The 21438-nt window shown below is 49.0% G+C and overlaps 9 protein-coding genes across 9 annotated transcripts; 3 read left to right on the top strand and 6 right to left on the bottom strand.

Moving 5' to 3' along the window:
- Position 1: 1 nt before the first annotated feature.
- On the bottom strand, positions 2 to 1231 carry ASPWEDRAFT_34979 (uncharacterized protein). The gene has a single exon (XM_040834125.1). The coding sequence runs from the start codon at positions 1168 to 1170 to the stop codon at positions 64 to 66; it is 1107 nt and encodes a 368-aa protein (XP_040695103.1). The 5' UTR covers positions 1171 to 1231; the 3' UTR covers positions 2 to 63.
- A 415-nt stretch (positions 1232 to 1646) lies between these two features.
- On the bottom strand, positions 1647 to 3580 carry ASPWEDRAFT_34977 (putative GTP binding protein (Gtp1)). The gene is made up of 10 exons (XM_040834124.1): positions 3342 to 3580; positions 3250 to 3278; positions 3180 to 3194; positions 3094 to 3118; positions 2711 to 3029; positions 2542 to 2651; positions 2347 to 2492; positions 2239 to 2296; positions 2021 to 2185; positions 1647 to 1967 (listed from the first exon to the last, which is right to left on the bottom strand). The coding sequence occupies exons 1-10, from the start codon at positions 3368 to 3370 to the stop codon at positions 1760 to 1762; spliced, it is 1104 nt and encodes a 367-aa protein (XP_040695102.1). The 5' UTR covers positions 3371 to 3580; the 3' UTR covers positions 1647 to 1759.
- Positions 3581 to 3590: 10 nt separating this feature from the next.
- On the top strand, positions 3591 to 5164 carry cwc2 (active spliceosome conformation promoter CWC2). Its single transcript, XM_040834123.1, has one exon. The coding sequence runs from the start codon at positions 3713 to 3715 to the stop codon at positions 4937 to 4939; it is 1227 nt and encodes a 408-aa protein (XP_040695101.1). The 5' UTR covers positions 3591 to 3712; the 3' UTR covers positions 4940 to 5164.
- On the bottom strand, positions 5157 to 10738 carry cpcC (putative protein kinase (Gcn2)). The gene is made up of 7 exons (XM_040834122.1): positions 10147 to 10738; positions 8006 to 10075; positions 7607 to 7936; positions 6547 to 7549; positions 6066 to 6496; positions 5571 to 6015; positions 5157 to 5512 (listed from the first exon to the last, which is right to left on the bottom strand). The coding sequence occupies exons 1-7, from the start codon at positions 10360 to 10362 to the stop codon at positions 5199 to 5201; spliced, it is 4809 nt and encodes a 1602-aa protein (XP_040695100.1). The 5' UTR covers positions 10363 to 10738; the 3' UTR covers positions 5157 to 5198.
- A 102-nt stretch (positions 10739 to 10840) lies between these two features.
- ASPWEDRAFT_99793 (uncharacterized protein) lies at positions 10841 to 13168 on the top strand (the record flags this gene model as incomplete). Its single annotated transcript, XM_040839689.1, has 2 exons — positions 10841 to 10894; positions 11012 to 13168. 2 exons carry the CDS (start codon positions 10841 to 10843, stop codon positions 13166 to 13168), a joined length of 2211 nt encoding a protein of 736 aa, XP_040695099.1.
- A 222-nt stretch (positions 13169 to 13390) lies between these two features.
- ASPWEDRAFT_267451 (damage-control phosphatase ARMT1 family protein) lies at positions 13391 to 15643 on the bottom strand. Its single transcript, XM_040832890.1, has 6 exons — positions 15347 to 15643; positions 15208 to 15278; positions 15008 to 15138; positions 14827 to 14939; positions 13915 to 14774; positions 13391 to 13843 (listed from the first exon to the last, which is right to left on the bottom strand). The coding sequence occupies exons 1-6, from the start codon at positions 15366 to 15368 to the stop codon at positions 13613 to 13615; spliced, it is 1428 nt and encodes a 475-aa protein (XP_040695098.1). The 5' UTR covers positions 15369 to 15643; the 3' UTR covers positions 13391 to 13612.
- A 1-nt stretch (position 15644) lies between these two features.
- On the bottom strand, positions 15645 to 17312 carry ppt1 (protein serine/threonine phosphatase PPT1). Its single transcript, XM_040832889.1, has 3 exons — positions 16784 to 17312; positions 16001 to 16731; positions 15645 to 15925 (listed from the first exon to the last, which is right to left on the bottom strand). The coding sequence occupies exons 1-3, from the start codon at positions 17073 to 17075 to the stop codon at positions 15890 to 15892; spliced, it is 1059 nt and encodes a 352-aa protein (XP_040695097.1). The 5' UTR covers positions 17076 to 17312; the 3' UTR covers positions 15645 to 15889.
- A 548-nt stretch (positions 17313 to 17860) lies between these two features.
- spt4 (transcription elongation factor SPT4) lies at positions 17861 to 18946 on the top strand. The gene is made up of 4 exons (XM_040832888.1): positions 17861 to 18146; positions 18226 to 18423; positions 18506 to 18558; positions 18622 to 18946. The coding sequence occupies exons 1-4, from the start codon at positions 18069 to 18071 to the stop codon at positions 18653 to 18655; spliced, it is 363 nt and encodes a 120-aa protein (XP_040695096.1). The 5' UTR covers positions 17861 to 18068; the 3' UTR covers positions 18656 to 18946.
- Positions 18896 to 21052, bottom strand: gatA (4-aminobutyrate transaminase gatA). The gene is made up of 5 exons (XM_040832892.1): positions 20978 to 21052; positions 20648 to 20903; positions 20557 to 20592; positions 19332 to 20494; positions 18896 to 19270 (listed from the first exon to the last, which is right to left on the bottom strand). The coding sequence occupies exons 2-5, from the start codon at positions 20896 to 20898 to the stop codon at positions 19224 to 19226; spliced, it is 1497 nt and encodes a 498-aa protein (XP_040695095.1). The 5' UTR covers positions 20899 to 20903; positions 20978 to 21052; the 3' UTR covers positions 18896 to 19223.
- Positions 21053 to 21438: the final 386 nt, after the last annotated feature.

Raw genomic sequence — 21438 nt, 5'->3', positions numbered from 1 at the left:
CTGGGTATCAACATCAAAGTATCATTAGACGTCATGAAACCATCTCAACAAAAGTCAAACATGCTACCTACGCGACCTTCTCGACCTGCTTGGAGAATAATCATAATCAGAGACAGGGGAATAACCACGCATACTCATTCCAGGACTACTAAAAACAGCCGACCTCGAAGACGAAACACTCGACGGCGTCGACCAAGCAGCATACGCAGCCGACGACGCAACAACCCTCCTCTCTTTCAACATCCTCTCTGCACCCTGATCCTCACACTGAGCGAGTCTCTCCCTTGCAGGCCTCAACAATCGATACCACTCCCGGGCCAGTGCCATCCCCTGCGGCAGTTTATCCCGATGCCAACGCGGACAAAGCATCCAATCGGCCAATTCATGCAGGGCGTCTAGCGTGAAGCTATTGCCTGGATTTGGGGATTGCATTTTCTGGAGACGGAGGGAGGCGTTCTGGAGGCTTGCTCGGGAGAGATAGCTTTGGGCGCAGCGGGTTCCTTTCTTCGTGGTGCCGATGCAGGTGAAGGTGAAGCTGAGGGGGGTGTAGTTGGATAGAGGGAAGGGGAGGGGGAGGGGTTGATATTGATATTGGTGTTGATGTTGGATTTCGTCTTCTTCGCTGTCTGAAGGGTCTGTGCCTTCCTCTTCCTCTTCTTCCTCTTCCTCTTCTTCCTCTTCCTCTTCTTCCTCCTCTACTTGGTTGTTGTCATCGTCATCTTTCGTCTGTACTTCTTCGACTTCTTGTCTCTTCTGAAGATCCGCCATATGATCACAGATGCGCGTCACAATCCCAGCGATATCCTTCGTTTGCCTCTGTTCGACCATTCGCCGGAAAGCATCAGCCCTAGCCTGCTCCTCGACGACGAAACAAATAATATTATCCGAGATGGTCTGGACATCGTGTCGTTTCTGCTCTTCCTGTTTGCGCTGAACTGCAGATTGTAATTGTTTTTCGATAGCAGATTGCTCTTTGCTGATATCTAGGATATTTGAATTGAGATTGTGTTTGCACCAGAATGAGAAGAAAAATGAGATGGTGAAAAAGGTCATTTCTTTCCCGAGGATGAGGAGGATGAGACTGAGAGATAGGGTCTGGAGTAGCTTGATTGAGGCATCATTGTGCAGCTTTTTTGATGCTTGGGTCTTTGCTTGGTGTTGAGTGTTCATTTTGGTAAGTGGTTAATGTATTCTGGATAGATTATTCTATAATAAAATATCGATCTAATAGAGCACCTATCCCATCTTAAGTATCCGCATATGGACAAAAGTACCACTATTTTCACCTGCCGCAGGACGTTCACTCCCACCATCAGCTAAGCCCCTCATGCATCTCCAGGGATCGGAAACGGTTCTTGAGACGGGATTTAACAACTGCATTGTGTGGAATGTATTATTATTAGATATTGAAGCGCGTAGTGGATCGTCGAGTGGTTCATAATCCTTGAAAGCACTAGGGATCTGCTTGAGTCATGTCGACTTGAGGGGTAATTGTTGGATAGGAACTTGTCAAATGAGACAAATAATCTAGGATTTATTTTTATTTTATTTTTTTAAAAAAAATATGGTTACTTTTTTATTCCTCACTCTGGTTATGAGTTGTAGAGATAAGAAGGAAATGCAGACTACTTTAGCGCTGCAGCACAGCCAGCCTTTCATGCATGGATTGTGGCATTGCGAGGCATTAAATGATTCTTGAAACAGATGACATTGCTCATTTTCATTCCTCAGGTAGACTATCGTTGTGTTTCTAGGATACTTATTTGGCAACTATCGAAACCACGTCTTCATCTGCAACGATATGCGAAAGTCCAACGCGCTGGGCAATATGCCGGGCACTCACACCCCATACCAAGGCGTATTTGAACGTCTCCTTCAGTGTTCGGTGGACGCTATCACAAATATCCTCAATCGATGAGTTGCTTCGCACAATCATTGCCTCTGAGAAGTCGGGTTCTTCTCCTTTCCTATATGGAGTTAGATCTGATCATAAAGATTGGGAGATAAAAGATATTCTTACCGTTTGGTGTATACTCGAATCAATCGGAGTTCTGTCCAAATACGGTCTACCACATCCTGAACACCAAGATCTAGTTCACAACTCATCACAGCGGTATATGGCTCATGGGCCAGTTCGTTCAGGAAATCCAAGCTGACACCGTCGATCTTGTTGTAAACGTAGAGACTGAAATATCTAGTTAGCGACAAGATAGAATGCATGTACGCAACCAATCTTACCATGTGATATATTTCCGGTGATCCTTCATGATAACATCAATGAAATCATCAATCGTTGCTGGTTTCTGTCAGTCCTACTGTATGCGTGTTTACGATAAAAATACGTACCATTCTCATCTCGAATCAGAACCTCGCAGTTCAGAATCTTGTAGTCTTTGAGCACACTGTAAATCATCTTCTCGTCAAGGTTCTTGGGTGGTGTCTGGAATGTAATCTTTGCGCCACCAGCCTTCTTGGGTTTTAAGTAGATATTGCTGTCTGATGTCAGTAGACGTACTCAAACATGTTTAATGGCATTCTTACGGAGGTTCACGGTTCAATCGAATGCCAACAGCATCCAATTCAGCCTCCAGGAGTGCCTTTTGCTCAGCCTTCTTTGTAGCGTCAAGAACCATGAGAATCAAGTCACTCGTCTAGCAAAAATCCAGTCAGACAATGTTTGTTTCTCCAAATGATTAGTCCAGTAACAAACCTTAGCAGCAGAAATAACCTGTCGCCCTCGTCCCTTACCCTCAGAGGCACCTTCAATAATACCAGGAAGATCGAGAATTTGGATCTCTGCACCTCCATATTCCAACACACCTGGAATGGCAGTAAGAGTGGTGAAAGAGTATGCTGCAGCCTCACTCTTGGTCTTGGTGATCTTGGACAAGAATGTCGATTTACCAACGGACGGGAAACCAACAAGAGCCACTCGGGCATCACCACTCTTGCTGACATCGAATCCTACACCGGGACCACCGCCGCCTCCTGTAGGCTCCAGAAGCTGGGCTCTTAATCTTGCGAGTTTTCTGGCGGGGTAATTAGCGGACTGGACTTGTACTTTCAACAACGTAAACATAATTTAGTACTCACCCTTTCAGAAGACCAAGGTGATATTCTAAGTAGAATAAATGAGAAGACTGATCAAAATAGTAGGGTACAAATATCGTTGATCCTACCTGTTGCCTTGTTCTCTATTATCGGTGTTAGCTGCGGGGTTCTTTTATCAGGAGAGAAAAAAAAACTTACTCTGCGTCCTTCGCATCTCATCCTCAATCCTGTTGAATTAGGAACAAAATAAGCCAAATGCATTTCAAGAAACAAAAATTGATAGGACGTACTCCTTGATCTTTTCCGTGATGTTCACCATCTTGACGGTTGGAGTCCCACAGACTCTGGAGGAACTATAGTATGTACGATCTCGATAGATGCAAGCAGAGTCTTCTGTAAAAAGGACAGCTTCCCAACAAACCGCCCAGACAGCCAAGGAGGAAAAAAGACAATAAAAAAACGGCTGATACGAAACTGAAGCCTTTGAGATGCGGGCTTCTGGTGAATATCAAAATCGTCGCTGCAGACACAATGCCAAGGCCACGCCTTATGTAAGCGCCGCGACTCCGTTCGACTTCCAACGAGAATCGCATTCTTTCTTTCGTCTCCAAGAAACATCCTATCCAACCAGCTAAAACACCGAAAGACGACATCTCCAGCCATGGCAGACACAGAGGTTGCCGATGCCCACGAGGCGACAGTGCCCAGCCCTTCGCCAGCAGAGGCAGAAGCTGGCAACGAGGAGAATGCTCTCACTCAACCTTCAGAGACCGCCGTCGCCGTCGCCGATGATGCAGACGGTGCGCAGAAGAAGACAAAGAAGATCATCCGACGAAAACGCAGACCAGCCCGTCCCCAGGTCGACCCGGCCACAATCAAATCAGAGCCTCCTCCGCAGACCGGTACGATCTTCAACATCTGGTACAACAAATGGTCTGGCGGTGACCGCGAGGATAAATACCTGTCGAAGCAGGCTGCGGTCTCGCGGTGCAATATCGTCAAGGATAGCGGATATACCCGTGCTGATAAAATCGTCGGTTCCTACTTTTGCTTATTCTTCGCCCGTGGCATTTGCCCTAAGGGACACGAATGTGAATACCTCCACAGACTGCCTACCCTGCACGACTTGTTCAACCCCAACGTCGACTGTTTCGGAAGGGATAAATTCAGCGACTATCGTGACGACATGGGCGGTGTTGGTTCATTCATGCGCCAAAACCGAACATTATACGTCGGTCGGATTCACGTCACAGATGATATCGAGGAAGTCGTATCCCGACACTTTGCTGAATGGGGTCAAGTTGATCGCATCAGAGTGCTCACCTCTCGTGGTGTTGCCTTCGTAACCTACACCAACGAGGCAAACGCCCAATTCGCCAAGGAGGCAATGGCACACCAGAGCTTAGACCACAGTGAGATTCTCAATGTCCGCTGGGCCACCGTCGACCCGAACCCGTTGGCACAGAAGCGCGAGGCTCGAAGATTGGAAGAACAAGCTGCAGAAGCTGTGCGGAGGGCACTGCCCGCCGACTTTGTGGCGGAGATCGAAGGCAGAGATCCCGAGGCACGGAAGAGGAAGAAGATCGAGGGTACCTTTGGACTGCAGGGATACGAAGCCCCAGACGAAGTGTGGTATACCAGGACAAGGGAGTTGGAAGACGCAGAGAAACTAGGGCAATTGGAAGCTACGAATCAACCACTTATGCTTGAGTCGGCACCTCCTGCTGCTGCGGCGCCTCAGCCACAAGCACCCGCGAGCAGTGGCATCTTTTCCAGTTCCACCGTTGCAGCACTGCAGGGATTAGCAGGCGGAAATGTGACCACCCAGAAGGCTCAGAATACTGGGGGGCCTTTAGTAGCCTACGGAAGTGATGATGAGAGCGATTGATTTCTTGGTTTGGTTTGGTTTATATGCATGGTTCCATATGTACAATAGCAAAGATACCTCAAAACATTCATCGTATATGCTCGTTATATGATACCATCAAGTGCTTGTAATGCATGACGGGTATAATCCGCTATAAAGCAGTGAGAGGAGATCGAAAAAATATCAACAACAGAAAATGCAATAACAACATGAAGACGCATGAGGCATGACACATGGGTTTTTTTTGCCTTTTTCTCTTTTATACCCCTTCCTACCCACCTTACCTGTCTGCCGTGCGCCCAAGATCATAATTTAGACACGATCCTGTGCGGTAACTATATATAAAGACATTGTTGAAGCTACCCGTGCTATCAGCAACTGCAGAACTCTCATTAGCAAGATCGCAGAGAAGCTCATGAACCTGACTGAGGTATTTTCGCTCAGTCAGGGGCGCATGTTGAATCACAGTGCGCCAACTATCGGGGTCCGATAGACGAGTGTCTCGAATGGTCTCGAGCACCTCATCTCGGGTATCAATGGCCACAATAGGGCCCTGTAGCGCCTGCTCAACGACTTCGCGGGAACGGAAAAGAGCTGTTCGCAATCAGCAAGACGTAAAATTTACATCAAGGAACTTAGAACTCAAACTTACCAGACTCAACAATGTTCCTTCTATTACTCTTCTTGCTCCTGTGCTGGGGTACCAGGATTCGCACATCGTTGGCCCGTTCACTATGTAAACTGATTGGATCAGGCTGATTGGGCAACCTGGGCTGTTTTGTCTGGTCAAGAGTCCCCTCGCGTTGATTGCGCGCTCGAATCTCATGCCGAAGCCAACCTATAAGCTCCGAGCTCCTGATGTCAAATTCTTCCTTTGGCACGAGACTCTTGACTTTAAACCCCCGCTCCTTGCTGTCCTGCTTTGCAATGACAATCCAGCTATGGTTATGGTCCTTATATTTGGTCAAAAGTTCTTCAAGTGAGGTGGCATCTACAGCCAGCTCTGCACTGACGTCATTTGCCCACAAGTCCTGGGTTATCTTGACGCCCGTCGTGCGCAAAACAGTGGAATCAAAACTGGCAACGAGTACATCACACTACACAGATTAGTGACTGGCAGAAATTAGGAAAGAAAACTTTCACTTACCCGGCGAGTCTTCCAAAAGGCCCCAGTCTCCGTCTCAGGATGCTTGGTAGAAATCTTGGTCGAGCCTTTCAGGTATTCAAGCATCGCTGAACTGAGCCTATCCCAACTCAGATTGAAGCCCACGGCATGTGTCTGGGAACGGCTCGCCAAGGCTTTTGGACAAAATTCTTGCACGAGGCGGTCATACCGTCCTCCTGCAGCGAAAACATCCCGCCTCTTATTATCGAACACGCACTGGAAAAGGACACTGCCCTTGAAGAATTTGTCGTTCAGACTGCTGAGAGGATTGAAGTAGATCTTTCGCTTTACGCTGAATCGTTGCAAGTAGGCGACGAGTAGGTTCAAGCGTCCAAATATCGGTGTCAATCGTTCAGCAAATTCGGTGCCCTCCATGATTGCCCGTAGCCTTTTTTGTGTTTGCTTCGGAGAGTCTAATACTTATGAGCTAATGGTGTTATGATAGAAGGGTTAATACGCTTACCTCTGAAGTCGAACCTTGCGAGATCATCCAGCGAGGTAGAGGCGACACCGATTGCGGGAGATCGAAGTTCGCTCCTGATCTTTTGCATTGTCCACTTGCCAACATTTAACTTGCTGACGACCTCTTTCACCAATGGAATTTGAGAGGGTGTGATGCGGCAGAACTCCATGATGAGCTGGAGCAAATCCGAATGATTTATCAAGAAGCACATTGATGTCGACCTCAGGGGCGGAAATTCTTCGATGATTTCGTCAAGTACCTTGATTACTTCCGCTTCTTTCAATGCCAGATCCAGAGCGTCGTGGGACACAATATCAAAATCGACCTCTTTATGCGTCCTAGGCTCGCCACCGTGGGGCATATCTCTATAAACAGTTCCAAAAGCGAATGTTTTCTCCAGAGAGGGATCTTGGCGAGGGATTGCACGCGCGTTCGGTAGAGTCAGGTCAAAGGGCAATTGAAGTAGATTGCCAGATGGATCCAGGAGCCTCACAGCACCATTGTTATAGTGTTGAGACCGGGGGAAAAGCATCTGTCTTGCAGTCTCCACAGCTCCGTGTTTGCGGAATATCGAAGTTAGTCTTTCTTTGACCAGGCCCCGGATCAGCAACTCATTGGCCGCTGGTGCTCCGCGGGAGTCCATGTCCCAGGCAATGTCCTCGAACTTCTTAGGCGATTGAGAGAATATCGCCGAGAAAATCTTTTTGTAGTCTGGAGAGTTTGGATCTGAGAGCAAGTGCACAATGGCTCGTCTGAAAGTCTCTTCTTCAACCTGGAGAGGGATGTTCCCACTGTGAAGAAGTTCTCCTGCCGATGGACGTTCACTTGGATTGTGACTGAGCAGTGATTCAATAATTTTGCCTTGGATTACCTTCTCTGAATGCTGGAACGTGGAAGGAAGAACGTGGTCCTTCTCCCTCATTTCCCTCAGTGTCTGGTCACGTTCCATACCCGTTGGCAATGGATGACACATCTCGAAGAAGATAATGCCCAAAGAATACATCTATCTGTGTGAGGAAATTTTGCACTTGTGATGATATGAAGCAAGGAGGATACTTACATCAACCTTCTCATTATAATGACCCGTAAAACCAGACTTCATTTCGGGTGCAACGTAGTAAGTTGTTCCTAAACTGCGAGTAAAGTTTCCCTCGAAATCGGCGGCTGTAGACGAGCGTACAGCGGTCATAAACTGACCACTGGTTGCAAGGCCAAAATCTCCGATGCGCGGGTTGTTGGCCATGTCAATGAAGATGTTGTCCGGTTTCAGATCGCGGTGTATGATACCATGACTGTGAATATGGCTCAGTCCGTCAAGTACCTGGCGAAACAGCCGCCAGATGCTATCAACATCATCGTACAGGCCATTCTTTATCAAATCACGAAGAGTCTGGTGGAAAGTCAGTATGGAAGGGTATTATATCAGGATTAAGTGGCAGGGCTATCGAGGCAAACATACGTGCTTTTCACAATACTCCATCTGTATATAAAGCGTGGTGTAAACAGGTCTCCCTTGCGAGTTAGACCTTACTCGACTAAGTTCCGTCTCTGAATCACTTTCAGACCCATACGTTTCAGACGTTTCCTCCCTGACTCGATTGGACACCGATCCATCGTGTTCTTCGTCACTGTCCGAACCAAACTGAATCTTCGGATAGCCACTAGAGCTGATGAAATCAAGGCCGCTCGTACTGTAGCCAAAACTGTTTGGATCTCTGCTGGCAAATAGGTCGCCTTCTGTAGACCGTTCGGAATCCCCGGACCGTCCCGTAGACGAAATAGCATCTTCATCTACGTGGTTATAGTCCTCCTCCAGCCAGGCAGTATAGTAACGTACTACGTACGGATGATTGAGGCGCGAGAGTAGCATGATTTCTGACAATGTGTCCTTCAATGCAGCAGCTGACTTTTGTGATATCTTTTTAACGGCATAGAAGCGGCCATCAAGCTTATTCCTTGCTTTCACAACTTGGCCAAAGCCACCTTTGCCCAAGCGGCCAGCTTCGTCAAAGTCTTGATTGTATCGCGAAAAGGCGGGGAAGCCTCCGAGAGAGTCAAGACGCGGACGTCTCGGCAGCGACATTGAGCTCGAAGCACTGGTGCGCGCAATCAAAGGTGTGTCAACACGGAAAAACTCCGAGGGTTGAAGTTGGAAAGCCGTTGGTCGTTTCTTGGGGTCTGGCCTAAAGAATTCATGCAGCAAATCTTGTAAAGCAGGAGACAGCCCCAGAGTTCCCATCAAGGAATTAGCTGAAGTATATCGAGTCAAAACGTCTTTTCCAAACCCCATTTGGAGAAAAGCTATGCCCAGATCCCAGACATCAGTTTTCATTGTCGGCGGCGAACCTTCCTGAGTCAACTCTGGAGGCAGCCAAAATGGTGACTTGGGGGTCGTTAGTGACCGTTTTCCGCCTGCAGGGTCAGGCAGAGCTTCCTCAATGCTAGCCTGCAGCTTCACGATGGTTGCTCCGGAGAGGTTTCTAAATAGCAGTATGCGCCCAGTGTGGATATTACCATGGACGAAGCCACTGCGGTGATAAAACTCAAGAGCCTCGAGAAGCTGGATCATCCAGCTACGGAGTGTTTCAACGGGAACGGCTCCCACGATATCCAGGAATTCGGACAACGAACCCTTGTTGGCATGCTCAACAAGGGCATGGACCTTCCATGTGTTCTCATTAGATTCGTACGGACTGATTGGTCGATGTATTTTGAACCCAACAAAATCCACAAGATTTGGATGACGTAGCCGTTTCAATGCCTCCAGCTTGTCTTCACTGGTACGCATTTGCTCCCGAAATGCCAAAGTCTCTGGGCCCTCCTCGTCCAGAAAGAGCTCTTTCAATACAAGAAGAGGGGCATAAGAACGACTCTCAGAAACAACGGGTCTCACAGTAAATGTCTCCTTGTGGTAGGCGCTTCGAAGTAATGTTTTCCCGTAAACAGCTCGGAAGACCAACGGTTGCTCGTCTGTATTGTTCACGACAAGTTGCTGTTCAAAGAAAATTGCGCCCGGGATATTGCTAGCGATATCGTTGGTACCATAGGAATCCATTCCAGATGTTCGACTCTTTCGTCTCGAAAGCCGTGCCTTTGTTCGTTCCCTATCTTCTAACAGCTGTTGCAATGCCCGTTCCTCTTCTGCTGTTGCAGCTTCCTGTTGCCGGAGCTCTTCCTGTCTTTCTAACTCGGCTCGTTGGACGGCTGCTGCTTCTTGTACCATTCGCTCTTCCTCCAAACTAGGGAGATCCTGATCTTGAGCGCGTGCCTGAGCTACATCCTCCAAAACGTCTTGGATGGATACTGCTAGCTCGTAAATCATCTCGGTACCGAGTAACGTTTTAGGCTTGCTTTGAATAATATCTTGGATTCTCGATTGTGCTCCATGACGTAGGTCTTCTAGATTTTCCAAGGATAGGTTCGGATAGGTTTTGGGGTAGGTGGCCGGCAGTTCGACCAGTAATTCGAGACGAACTTCCGGGTTAGACGAAGCTCGCAAATGAAGCTTGAACGAGACATCGGAGGATTGCTGCACGGACATTTATCAGCACCGCTGGTGCACCGTTGACGCACGGGCATTATCTGGATCTATGCACATACCTGCCAGGCGGACCGCCTGTGCTGTACTTCTTCAAAGTCATCGCCATATATTGACTGTAGAGCTTCAACTTCGTTCTTATGGATCTCCTGATAGTTCGTCGGAGCTAGGACTGGAGAAGCAAAAAGAGTGGATTCGGGATCTAATTGCTTTTTCTCCGCCCGGGGGGAGCCGTTCTTGAGGGCATGATTGTGATTCTTCTTCTGCTTGTGAGGCATAGCGGGGCGTTGGGCGGTGTGGAATGAAAGTCTGTACCCAGATCGAGTTTTGGCCTTTGCCACGAGAAAGAGCGACAAAGATGCAGCCGAAGCTGCAGCCCTCTACATCTCAGAAAGGAACATCTTGAACGAAATCTATAGAGTAAAAAATAAATGTTGGGTGTTAAGGGGAAGGGAAATTGGGAGAGAAGAGAAGGAGGAGATGAGACAGCGAGGCCGCGAGACAAAAGAGCGGTCTCGTCAATCCACGGCGGCCAATTGGCACCCGCGGGGCTGTTGTTTTTCCGTTGCGGCGCCTGACCGCCTTGGCCCGCTTAGCGCCGCCGCTGGAGATGCGTAAACAAAGCACAGCGCTCCACGTCAATAGCATCCCGGCTCCCAGGACTTGTTTTCTGTTCCCCGAAACCAATGGCTGTCGCGCGTGCGATGCGTCTGTCGTCAGATTTAGTAATTTGATCAAGTTGTCCCCATCGACGCGATGTTGGGGTGGATCACCGGGCAGGACGAGCAGCTCGCGCATTCCGCAGCAGGTGTGTTTCCCCCCAGCAGGGCGATAATTGGGTGGAGAGCATTTTGCCAACCCACCCCTGTGCTGTGTTTTCGCTGACTTGTTGTTTTGTATTTATCGGTCTCCATAGACAACTCAAAGGTTCTTGAGCCACCAGAGACACCAGCTCCCGTATTTGCCATTCGCGCCTTCAGGAGTGCGCTGTTTGGCACGCCTGGAGCTGAGGAGGAGGAGGAGAAGAACGGACAGAGGGATACACGACCGAAGCCGCACGCGACCAATCAACAAAGGAGAAAAAGCGACTCATTACAAATTCCTTCTGCAGAGAACGCAGGGAATGGGATCACTGCTAAGAAGGCAGACATAGATATGGCCGCGAACGCGATGGGATCCCCTACCAAAAGTATTCTCGTAACGCCAGGAACTACCTCGAACCGACGAAAGACCGTTTCCTTTGGTGATGGAGTTGTTGATAATGAACGAAAAGCTGACGGACAGTCGCCCACCAAATCTCCCTCAAAAACCCCGACCAACCAACCGATCAACACAAGCAGCCAGTGGTCAACAGGCTCATCCGACACGAAAAATAAGCCACGAAGCAAGCTAACGCAGGCCTTGCTGGATTCTCGCGACAAGCCCAAGGATTTAGAGCCCACTCGATTATCCAGTAGCGAGGCAGGTTCCTCATCAGATATTGTACCCAAGATGATGTCACTAGAAGTGGAAGAGGACGCAAATGATGAGACCATGAATCTGGATGAACCGCGTTCTCAGTCTGGGAAATACTGGAAAGCCGAGTTTGATAACTACAGAACAAAGACCAACTGGGAGATCAAAAAGCTCATCCAGTATCGCTCCGTTGCAAAAGCATATGCCAAAAAGAAGGATGCAGAGGCACTACGTCTAGCTGAAAAGTTGCAGGCGGAAGAAGCAAAAGTCTCTGGGATGGAACGCCATGTCTCTCAACTTGCGTCCACGATGGTGACAGAGAATACAAATGCGGACAAGGAGAAACTGGTTCAGGATCTTGCCAAGCAGACGGCGTTAGCTCTGCAGTATAAGCACCGAGTCAATTCATTACGAAAACTTTTGGAACAAAACGGTGTTATTGGAAACGAAGTGGATGAAGCTCCAGCGCAACCCGGATCAAGCGGGGAAGAACTCCGCAAAACCCAGCAGGCACTGGACCAAGCAAATGCTAAAATCGAGGAGATGAAAGGGCAAAAATCCGATCCCGACATCAGCAAGCTTCAGGATTTAGCTCAAAGCTCTGAAAAGAAAGCTTCGGAGCTTGAAAAGGAGAACATGACACTCAAGCAGACGCTGGCGCGAGTCAAGCAGGAGATGACCAAATACGAGGGCCGGCGCAAGGAAAAAGAGGCAAAGCTGAAGCAAAGAGAGGCCAAATTGGAAACCCGAATTCAAGAGTACCGGGAACGCTTGAAGACGGCTTCTCAGCAGCATCGTCACTCAGAAGACGTTCTCAGGGGGTCTTTCGTTGAAGAGCGCCGTCGCATGCAGGAGCAAATCGACTTCTTGAAATTGAAGTTGACCACTATTGAGCGTATGCCAGAAAGTCTAGGTCACGGTCGATACTCATACAGTCCCCGCAAAGGCCACGCCGGGATTCAGATACAGGATTTTGGGCAATCCAGTCCACAAAAAGGCGAAGACGATGAGACCGATGACATTGATGAACCTCCCAGCCCAAGTCCTCGCTCAAAAGATCGACATGCTCGCCATTCACGAACCGTTACAGGAGACGTTTTGGACTTAAAACGTGCTGCTAAGGCAATGGGCATGGATGATGACGATGAACAACTAATTTACATGGAAGAATCTCCCAAGAAGGGGTATGGTTACCGCTCTCATACGATAGACAATTCCGAGGTGCCGCCTTCATCGCCCCCAGATCTCACGTCGGCCGAACCCCCCACTCGGGCTTTCGCCTCAAAGCAAAAATACGATCGGGACAGCCATCGCCCGTATTTGACCTCCCACACCACCATGAACTCTCTTGCCCGCCATCTGACACAGATCAACGATAGTCAGCAGATCCGCACACAGCGTCAGTCCGCGCGTCGCTCCCCGACAAAATTCAGTCTTGATGCCTTATCGGGTCTGCCCAATACCCACATGTCCGATCGATCTGGGAAAAGGCATAGTCGGGCTAGCGTTCCACTTGATGCCATACCGGTGGACCGGATGCTTGCTGCACAAGCACGACTTAAACGGAAGGGAGAGAGCCGCAAAGGCAAAGAAGAAGGCAAAGAAAATATCAAAGCGTTCAATACCTGAGAACAGCGAATGTTTAATATCTAGTCTTTTGGGAAAGAGTTGGTACCGCGATGTTTGGCGTATGAAGTGCTGGTTTATTTTCTTATGGTGTTCAAGTTGAGCAGGGTTTTTATTCTTTTAATTTTCGCTTTCTCCTTTCTCGACTTTCGTCATCTCCTTTGTCTTTCTGGATACTATACCCTGATCCAACTATCTTATTCGTTCGGTCATGCTTCTATCAGCTCCTTTGTGCTCTATTGTATATCTGTGATTGTTAATGTCAAAGGCCTCCAGTCTATAGCCATGGAATTGAATTGAAATCTGGAATGCTTGTCTCTTATTAAGTTCATACACCAACAGTAGCTTGTTGGGTAGCTCGGATATCCAAGGTTAATGGCAGTCTATATTCTCATGGTAAGTAGTATCTTGTGTATGCACAACTAGCATCTGTTAGGTAACCAGCATCTATGCCTTTCCATCACAGAATGAAACAACAGCCCACTTGCCACTCCACGCCCATTTGCGTTGCTCGGAGCCTCCACCACCGGGCGTCTCTCGGAGTTTTTCGTCTTCACCAGGCTTCAGACCAACAACCGTGTCTGCCTTGCAAGTGCGGAAAGCGAGGATACGGACACCGGACTTGGGGCCAAGGGGGCCAATTGCGGTTGTGAAAGGAGTGGTTGGGTCCCAAGCGGCCTGGGAAAGAAATGAGATGTTAGATAGGTATTCTTAAGCAATGGGGGCATAGGGGCTATAGGTTAACTCACATCGTTGGTCAGCTTGCGGTAGTTGAGATCTCCCTTGAGCAGAACTAGTTCGCTCTGCTTCAAGTCGTCAAACAGCTCGGGTGCCACATGGGGCAGGCGCCAGTAGCCTCCTGCGGTTGTCCAGAATGGGTGTGGGCGGATGATGAGCTTTCCATCTTGGTGGAGCTGGCTCCAGTGGTCGAAGAGGAATTGCACCTCGTTCTGTTCCTTTTCGGATAAAGGCTCGTGTTTCCTTCCTGTCTCATCGGGTGCTGTGTAGAATGACTGAGCATCGGCCAGGGCGTTAAGCAAATCTGTGAAATCCGGGGGAGTGACATCCGACACGAACCAAGGGATCAGCTTGGGGTGAAGAACAACCGTCGTCGCTAGACCTGCGGACAGGAGGTAACCAGCCAGGATGAGATCAACGAAGAGCTCGAATCCAGAGTTATCAAGAACAATGTCGACCCGTCGCTCCTCATCCTTCTTTTCCTTCTGTGCCTTTTGCAGGACATCGAAAGCGGAGTCGAGATCGTTGATGAGAATGTTGTCCTCTGCTGCTTTGCGTGCCTTTGCGCCTTGCAGCTTTTGGATGTCCTCATAGGTGAGCGACGTCAAAAGTGACAGATCGGTTGCGTTTCCCCATAAGCAGATCTCACACATTTCAGAGAAGATAATTCGATCCGCTTGCTCGGCCTGTTCCACTGTTCTACCATCCACGCCTTTACCCTTCTCTGCCTCCAGGGAGAGTTCCTTGTATCGTGCAGCCAATTCGAGAACTGCCGGACGGGACGACTTGAAGGTGGACATCTTTTGACGGGAGAAGACATCGTAGCCCTTCCAGTGCTTGGAGAGGGCGAAGAGGGTACTCAAGCGTCTGTCTGTTCCCAATCAGCTTACCATCTATCTCAGGATAAAACCAGAAGAACTCACAGAGGTAGCACTCCGCGAAAAGCCATGGTACATCCAACCATGAGGGGTTTCCTCTTTGCTCCAACTCCTGGTTGTATTCCGCAATGCTCGGTTCGCCATCGTCGGGGAGTGGTCTGAATTATAAGACAGATCATGTCAATTTGCTTCCCTCTTTTTTCTTTTTTCCATATAAAAAACTCACGTCAGTTGTCTGTTATGCTGCAGTTCATATTTCAACTTTGCCAGGTCTCCGATGATGCCTTTGCCCTCTCTGGCTTTCTCCTCGTCGGTCACATTGCCCACTGTTCGGTGAAGGTCGTCAATTGCACCAGTCTATCGAGAAAACAAGTCAGTCTGCGAATCAATCCATGTGTTAAGCTATCCATTTATGGTGATACTCACGAGGATGACTGGCCACCGCTCATGTGCAGAGACGTAACCAAAGCTCGACTTGTCGGAGGTGAGGTATTGAGCTGCAGATGGCGGGGTTAGCTTGACAACCCCTCCATTGTGATGGATCAGGTTTAAGGCAGATTCTCACGAGTCTTGGGATCGAACTCCATTTTCGCGGTAATTATTATTACAGTTTATGCGAAGGGTGAAAGAAAAATAGACAAAGTGTCTGGATTAATTGTAGTTGTTGGAGAAAGAACGGGCTTTGATATCTGGTTACGGAGATTAAATCATCTCCATCGCGGGGTTGGCAACGGTCGGATCGAATCAGCAACGATTCATAGACCGTCAAACCGGCTGCCATGCATTGCTGCCATGCTGTGATGGTTTCTATTTTGCACAATTGATGATCTACGGTCCAATCTGATTGTCTACAGGTCGCACATGGTAGCAAAATCTTCAGAATCCCATATAAATTCTTCGCTATGCAAATAGTCAATCGTAGATACGGACAGCAACTCGTATCCAAAAATCGTATAAAGACATCAAGCCGTAGATGACAAGCATCCTAATCCTTGAACATATGATCGCTACATCAAAGGCCACCGATCGTCTTTTTTTGTCTTTTCTTTCTTTTCTCTGTCGTCTTTGTTGATCAAAGGAGATCGTCGTCGAATCTCATTCTAAATCATCACATCATTGACATAATCGAATTCTGGGCGTAAGCCTGATTAAGGAGAATTTTTGTTAGTCTCTCATATCAAGTCATATCGAAATCCTAATCGAATGAGGTCTAACTTACCATAGGCTTGATGTCAGGGTGAGGCACAGCCTCGAAGACATGGTATTCAAGCTTGAGCTCAGGGCCAACATTGATGTAAGCACCCTTGTTTTCAGTGCTATCGCAGTACTTGGGAGCGGAGAAGACGGTGATACAACGTCCGTCGTGCTCAACCTCGTAGCCTCCCATACGAACTTCGTGCGAACGGATGATGGCCTCCAGTCCGTTGTTCTCACAGAAACGTTTGGTCACATCAGGTCCGAATTGAAGACCAACACCTCTCTTGCTAGGTCCGCGACCAGGCTCAGTCTGCGGGTCAGTCCAGAGCATCTCCATCATCAGACCCTGCTGTCCAGGCTGGCGTTGGTTGTGACGGTCCAGTTTCCGGATGTCGTTCAACGATGTCTTATCATCGGAGAAAAGACCGCCATGGAGAACAAGGTACTTCTCGCCAATCAATGTAGCCAGTGGCAAGGCAGAGAACGACTCAGAGAAGACCTTGAAAACCTTCTCATTGTACTTAGCTCTGCACTCTCCCTCGAAACCATAGACCTTGTTCATATCATCTGTCTCGTGGTTACCACGGTTCAGGAACAGTCCATTTGGTCGCAGCCACTTGTAAGCGTAGAGGAGTAGGGCAATCTCGGTAGACCACGAGCCACGGTCGACAAAGTCACCATTGAAGAGGTAAGCATGTGTGTCCGAGGGTGCTCCGTTCTGTCGGAAGATTTCCAGAAGATCGTAGAATTGGCCTGCAATGGTAAGAAAAGCCCAACTGATAAAAACCGGGTAGCAATAGCTCACCATGCGTATCACCACAGACCGTCAATTTGTTGCCCTGTTCCACACCAATCTCGACCATCGTCGGCTCCGCATAGACAAGATCCTTGACAGCCTTGATAATCTGGAAAGCATACTTGCGGTGTATCTGTTTTCCATCCTTGAATCGTTGAATCATGTTGTCGATGAACTCTTGCGTCATCTCGTTGCCCAAGCGAACGCCATCGTACTTGTCATCGACGATCATCGAATCGATATCCAACTCCTCGAAAGCGGACGGTGGGTCCCCAACCTCAATGGCCTTTTCGAATTGCATGCGGCGCACGAGCTTCTCACAGTCGGCCAGCTTCAATTTCGCATCGCGGTTGTTAGGCTCCCTCTTCACAACGACTTTAAAATCCTTCAGAGCATCGCGGTAATTGAGAATAGCAGTGTTCGCGAGGGCTCGTCTCCAGTATGCCTAAATTATCAATTAGGAAAGCTCTTCGCTGCGATAGACTCGACTCGACTGTTTAACATGGGTGGGTGAGGGGGAAGAACCCCACTTATAACGACTGACCTTGGTGTAGGAGGGGTCAAGCTCAAGGGCCTTGGTGGCATCGGCAATCGCAAAGCCATATGCCTCGAGTTTAATATGCGCCTATAGTAGCCGTGCGATTAACGAACGTTCCTGGATGAAGGAAGCGATGCCATACCTGAGCTCGGTTGCTGAAGAACGAGGGTTCCTGGTCATACTTTTCTATTGCCTGGGTGTAAAAATCTATAGCAACAGGCCATTCATGCTGGGAAAAGGCCTTGTTCCCTTGCACCTTCAGCGCAGTGGCGGCCTCGACGTCTTGCGAAGCCATGGGGCGGATCGAAAAAAAGATGATGGAGGGGAAATGATTTCGTAGGCGGGCACGAGACAGCAACAACGGGACGATCAGTCGATCGTCAATAAGCCCCTGGTCGAGAGAAAAAGAAAATCAAAAGAATACGACCGACAAAGAAAGTGTAGACAAACGAAGTGGGAAAAAGTGAGACTCTGCGCCGAGGCGAGGTGAGGGAGTAGTGGTTCCTGACTGTTCCTTTTCTCAGCCTGTACCACTTACTGCCTGCGGATATCCAAACTTCCCTCTTTTTCTCCGATCCCAACGCCGGCCTTGGCATTCTTTCAGTCGTTCGAGAACCCTCGACGGCCAAACCTCAGCGCTTCCAACAAGCTATCCGCGACTTTCTTCCCCCCAAAACTCGCACTATAAAAGGGGCAATACACCTGGGGACAGCTCATTCAGCTCCAGATTCTTTATCCTCCTCCCAGCTACCAGACATGTCGTTTTACGTCGCTCCCAGCCAGCAGCGCACTCTTCGCGCCTGCATGGTCTGCTCGCTCGTCCAGCTTCACAACGTGAGTCCAACCAATAACAATGGCACGAGCCACGAACTGTGATTGAATTTTTCAATCTGACGTTTGTTTTCCATTCCAGAAATTCATGCGTGAAGGCTGTCCCAACTGCGACCACGTGCTTGGCCTCCGCGGCAACAACGACGCCATCCAAGAGTGCACATCGCAGGTTTTTGAAGGGATGGTTACTCTTCGCGATCCGAATACAAGCTGGGTAGCTCGCTGGCAACGTCTGGATAGCTATGTCCCGGGCACATATGCTGTCAAGGTGACTGGATCGGTGAGTGATGATGATGATAGAACCCTTTCTGCCTTGGGCCCCCAGTACGGAAAAGGCTAATAATCTCTTGCTACATTCACAGCTCCCCGATGATATCGTCAACAGTCTCGAGGCTTCCGGTGTGAAATATATCCCGTACGTCATAATCTGGCCCCTTATTTCCTTGTCCTCGAATTACAGTGCTTACTTGGTACACAGGAGGGATGGAAGCATCGGAGAAGAAGACACTTGAATTCGCCTATGGATTGAAAGATATGCCACCTTCGAGCGATTGAAATACACAGTAAACTCGCCGTTTTTCATACCGAATCGAGAGAAGGGCGTGGGGATGATACTATTCAGATGCACAAAACCGGAGTTAAAGGTTGGGTCGTACTATATTGATACAATGTTTTATTTGGGTACTTGGGGGTGCCTCTCAGTGGAGTTATTATGCTATATTTTGCCACTTTTTACTCATATGTTTTCGGTCGCTGATATCGATGCAACAACTACATTTCTACATTGGTGCACTGCCCTTTGCTTTGGATAAGTGATCATTTCCACCATGGTCGATGAATTGATACCCAAACAGGTAAATACTTTTACAAGAAAGAAATTGAATGTCAACTTCTGAATACCATCATATTGATATTAATGACTTGAGGACAAAACTCATATCAAAACATGCCACCGAGGCAGATTTATGAATCATGATAAATAATAGAAAAAATATAACAAAGTTCGCTAAAAATCAAAGATAAACGCCCGAAATCACCCTCAAGGTGAACCTTTTCATAACATAGATAAAGAAGAAAGCTTTACAGCTTGTTGATGATCTTCTCAATGCTCTCGAGAAGGATGTCGGCTATAAAAGCGTTAGCAACTCTATCTCATTTACCCAGAAGGAAGAGAATAATGAAACATACCGTGGTGCTTCTGGAAGACCAGCATAGGCCTCAGGCGGACAGCACTCTGTCCACTGCCACCAATGTTGACACCAACACTCTTGGCCTTACCGACGAACTCATCCCGCTTGGGGGTGTCCCAAGCGATGAAAGTACCCTGGCCCTTACCACGCAAGTTCTGGAAGTGCTCGGGGTAGCGCTCTGCCAGACGCTCAAGGCCAGAGTAGAGGTAGGCACCGGTAGAGGCGGTGTTCTCAACCAAGTTGAGGCGCTCAATCTCCTCGATGATACCACGGAAGATCAGAGCGCGAGACGGGTCACCCATCCAGGTGTTGAACTGGCGGTAGGGCTTGTTAGGGCGCAGAGCGGGGTTACCATAGTAGTAACCGGCAGTCTGGGCCTTCTTGGAGAAGGTGACCATGTCGGGTGGGGTGTCGAGGTTCCAGTGGTCGTGGGCCCAGAACTTTCCGGTAGCACCGACACCAGTCTGCACCTCGTCGACGATGAAGAGGACGTTGTTACGCTTGGTGATGTCACGGAGACCCTGGAAGAAGGCGGGCGAGGCGTGGTTGTCACCACCCTCGGACTGGATAGGCTCGACCATGACGGCGGCAACGGGGTTGTGGAATTCCTTGATGAGTTGCTCAACCTCCTGCAAACAGCGCTGCTCCTCCAGGGCGTTCTCCTGAGCGTGCTCCTCAAGAGGATACTTCAAGGAGGGGAAGGTGGCCTGGGGCCAGTCGAAGGCGGGGATATCAAGCTTGTGGATGGCCTTGCTGCGGGTGGTGGACAGACTGCCAAAGAGACGGCCGTGGAAAGCGGACTTGAAGGACAGGATGGACAGCTGAGGAGAGCCAGGAGACTGGTTCTTCATGGTACTGAGCAGCTCCTCCTCGGAGAACTCAACATCTGCGCCTCCACGCTCCTGCTGACGGTGGTACATGAAAGCAGCCTTGTAGGCGGTCTCGTTGGCGTCGGAGCCAGCCATGGCAGTGAAGACCTGGTTCAAGCCCTTGGGAGCAACCTTGAGGACACCAGTGTTCAGAATGTCGGCCCAGTCAGCCGAGGGAAAGTTACCCAGGGCCGGTCTGTTGATCAACGAGGTGATCATCTGGGGGGAGGATGCAACCTGCTTGAGGTGGGGGTTGTTGTATCCAACAGGGATAGAAGCAATCTGAGCGTAACTAATAGAAGATGTGTTAGAACCAATAACTAGAGCTCGGATGAAAGGTAATCTATGACTTACACATCGAGAAGGGTGTTTCCATCGAGATCAGAGATGCTGTACGAATGTTAGCCGCCACTTTAAACCCCATGTTATATAACTCTTGACATACTAGTTTCCGATGGATTTGGAGAAATCGGTAAGCATATTAATGCTGCGAACATCAAAGACCTTGTCCAGCTCAGCGGTAGCGGCCTTGTTGTTAGGACCCGGGATAGCGGTAGCCAGCTTGGGAGCTGTAGGCTCATCGGGGAAGTAAGGCTTCTCAGAAGCTCTCATGTGCGGAGTGGTGGTGATGGTGCGGGCAGCAGGAAGGCGTGCGGCAGAGCGCAGCCGGAGGCTGGAACGGAAGAGAGCTGCCATTGTGTCTATTGAAATCGGATTAAAAAGGGGTTCAAAGACGATTTTTGCCGTTGAAGTGGCCGTGGGGGGAGATAATTACCTGGGATGCTCAGCAAGAGAGCCGGTGTGGAGAAGGCGATAAGTAAAAGATAAGAGCTCTCTGGCTTTGATCGAAAGAACAGGACTTTCGATGGATTAGATAGACCAGAGAATGTGATACAGACACAGAAACAGGAAGATGTCAAACCCAGACAGAAGATTGAAGACAGAACCGGCGGTGACCTGGCCTTATATAGCTGATCGCCTCTCTGTCTCGTCCTTATCCAACGACGGACGCGGCGATTTGGAGCTGGAGCTGCGCGGATTGGAGCTGCCCCGCGGCTGTCGGCGATTTGGGCCAATCGGAGGGCGGCAGCTGATCGACGGTCGGCGACGAGCGAATCTCTCTTGCACCGAACACAACCAGAGCAGAAAAAGAAACGAAACGATCACTAACGATGGTGTGAAGGAAATACATAATAAGATGGACACATGACCCAATGGTAATGGCTTCCATTACTA

The sequence above is a fragment of the Aspergillus wentii genome (genome assembly GCF_001890725.1).
Source record: "Aspergillus wentii DTO 134E9 unplaced genomic scaffold ASPWEscaffold_1, whole genome shotgun sequence".
NCBI lineage: Eukaryota > Fungi > Ascomycota > Eurotiomycetes > Eurotiales > Aspergillaceae > Aspergillus > Aspergillus wentii.
Note: the sequence above shows the minus strand (reverse complement) of the source record. Positions and strands in the feature narration are given on the sequence as shown.

Coding starts and splice junctions, on each gene's coding strand:
- ASPWEDRAFT_34977 (XM_040834124.1), bottom strand. CDS start 3,370: ATGGTGAACATCACGGAAAAGATCAAGGA. Junction 3,030..3,093: donor CACCTTGGTCTTCTGAAAGG/GTGAGTACTAAA, acceptor TTACCCCGCCAG/AAAACTCGCAAGATTAAGAG. Junction 2,297..2,346: donor TCTGATTCGAGATGAGAATG/GTACGTATTTTT, acceptor GACAGAAACCAG/CAACGATTGATGATTTCATT.
- cpcC (XM_040834122.1), bottom strand. CDS start 10,362: ATGCCTCACAAGCAGAAGAAGAATCACAATCATGCCCTCAAGAACGGC. Junction 10,076..10,146: donor ACAGGCGGTCCGCCTGGCAG/GTATGTGCATAG, acceptor ATGTCCGTGCAG/CAATCCTCCGATGTCTCGTT. Junction 5,513..5,570: donor AAGGAACATTGTTGAGTCTG/GTAAGTTTGAGT, acceptor GATTGCGAACAG/CTCTTTTCCGTTCCCGCGAA.
- ppt1 (XM_040832889.1), bottom strand. CDS start 17,075: ATGCAATTCGAAAAGGCCATTGAGGTTGGGGACCCACCGTCCGCTTTC. Junction 16,732..16,783: donor GGTCTGTGGTGATACGCATG/GTGAGCTATTGC, acceptor TTACCATTGCAG/GCCAATTCTACGATCTTCTG. Junction 15,926..16,000: donor ACCCTGACATCAAGCCTATG/GTAAGTTAGACC, acceptor CTCCTTAATCAG/GCTTACGCCCAGAATTCGAT.
- ASPWEDRAFT_34979 (XM_040834125.1), bottom strand. CDS start 1,170: ATGAACACTCAACACCAAGCAAAGACCCAAGCATCAAAAAAGCTGCAC.
- ASPWEDRAFT_267451 (XM_040832890.1), bottom strand. CDS start 15,368: ATGGAGTTCGATCCCAAGACTC. Junction 15,279..15,346: donor GGAGTTCGATCCCAAGACTC/GTGAGAATCTGC, acceptor CGCCATCTGCAG/CTCAATACCTCACCTCCGAC. Junction 13,844..13,914: donor ACCGCAAGCTGACCAACGAT/GTGAGTTAACCT, acceptor TTTCTTTCCCAG/GCCGCTTGGGACCCAACCAC.
- cwc2 (XM_040834123.1), top strand. CDS start 3,713: ATGGCAGACACAGAGGTTGCCGATGCCCACGAGGCGACAGTGCCCAGC.
- gatA (XM_040832892.1), bottom strand. CDS start 20,898: ATGGCAGCTCTCTTCCGTTCCAGCCTCCGGCTGCGCTCTGCCGCACGC. Junction 20,495..20,556: donor GGAAACACCCTTCTCGATGT/GTAAGTCATAGA, acceptor ATCTTCTATTAG/TTACGCTCAGATTGCTTCTA. Junction 19,271..19,331: donor GGTCTTCCAGAAGCACCACG/GTATGTTTCATT, acceptor ACGCTTTTATAG/CCGACATCCTTCTCGAGAGC.
- spt4 (XM_040832888.1), top strand. CDS start 18,069: ATGTCGTTTTACGTCGCTCCCAGCCAGCAGCGCACTCTTCGCGCCTGC. Junction 18,424..18,505: donor CTGTCAAGGTGACTGGATCG/GTGAGTGATGAT, acceptor CTACATTCACAG/CTCCCCGATGATATCGTCAA. Junction 18,559..18,621: donor TCCGGTGTGAAATATATCCC/GTACGTCATAAT, acceptor CTTGGTACACAG/GAGGGATGGAAGCATCGGAG.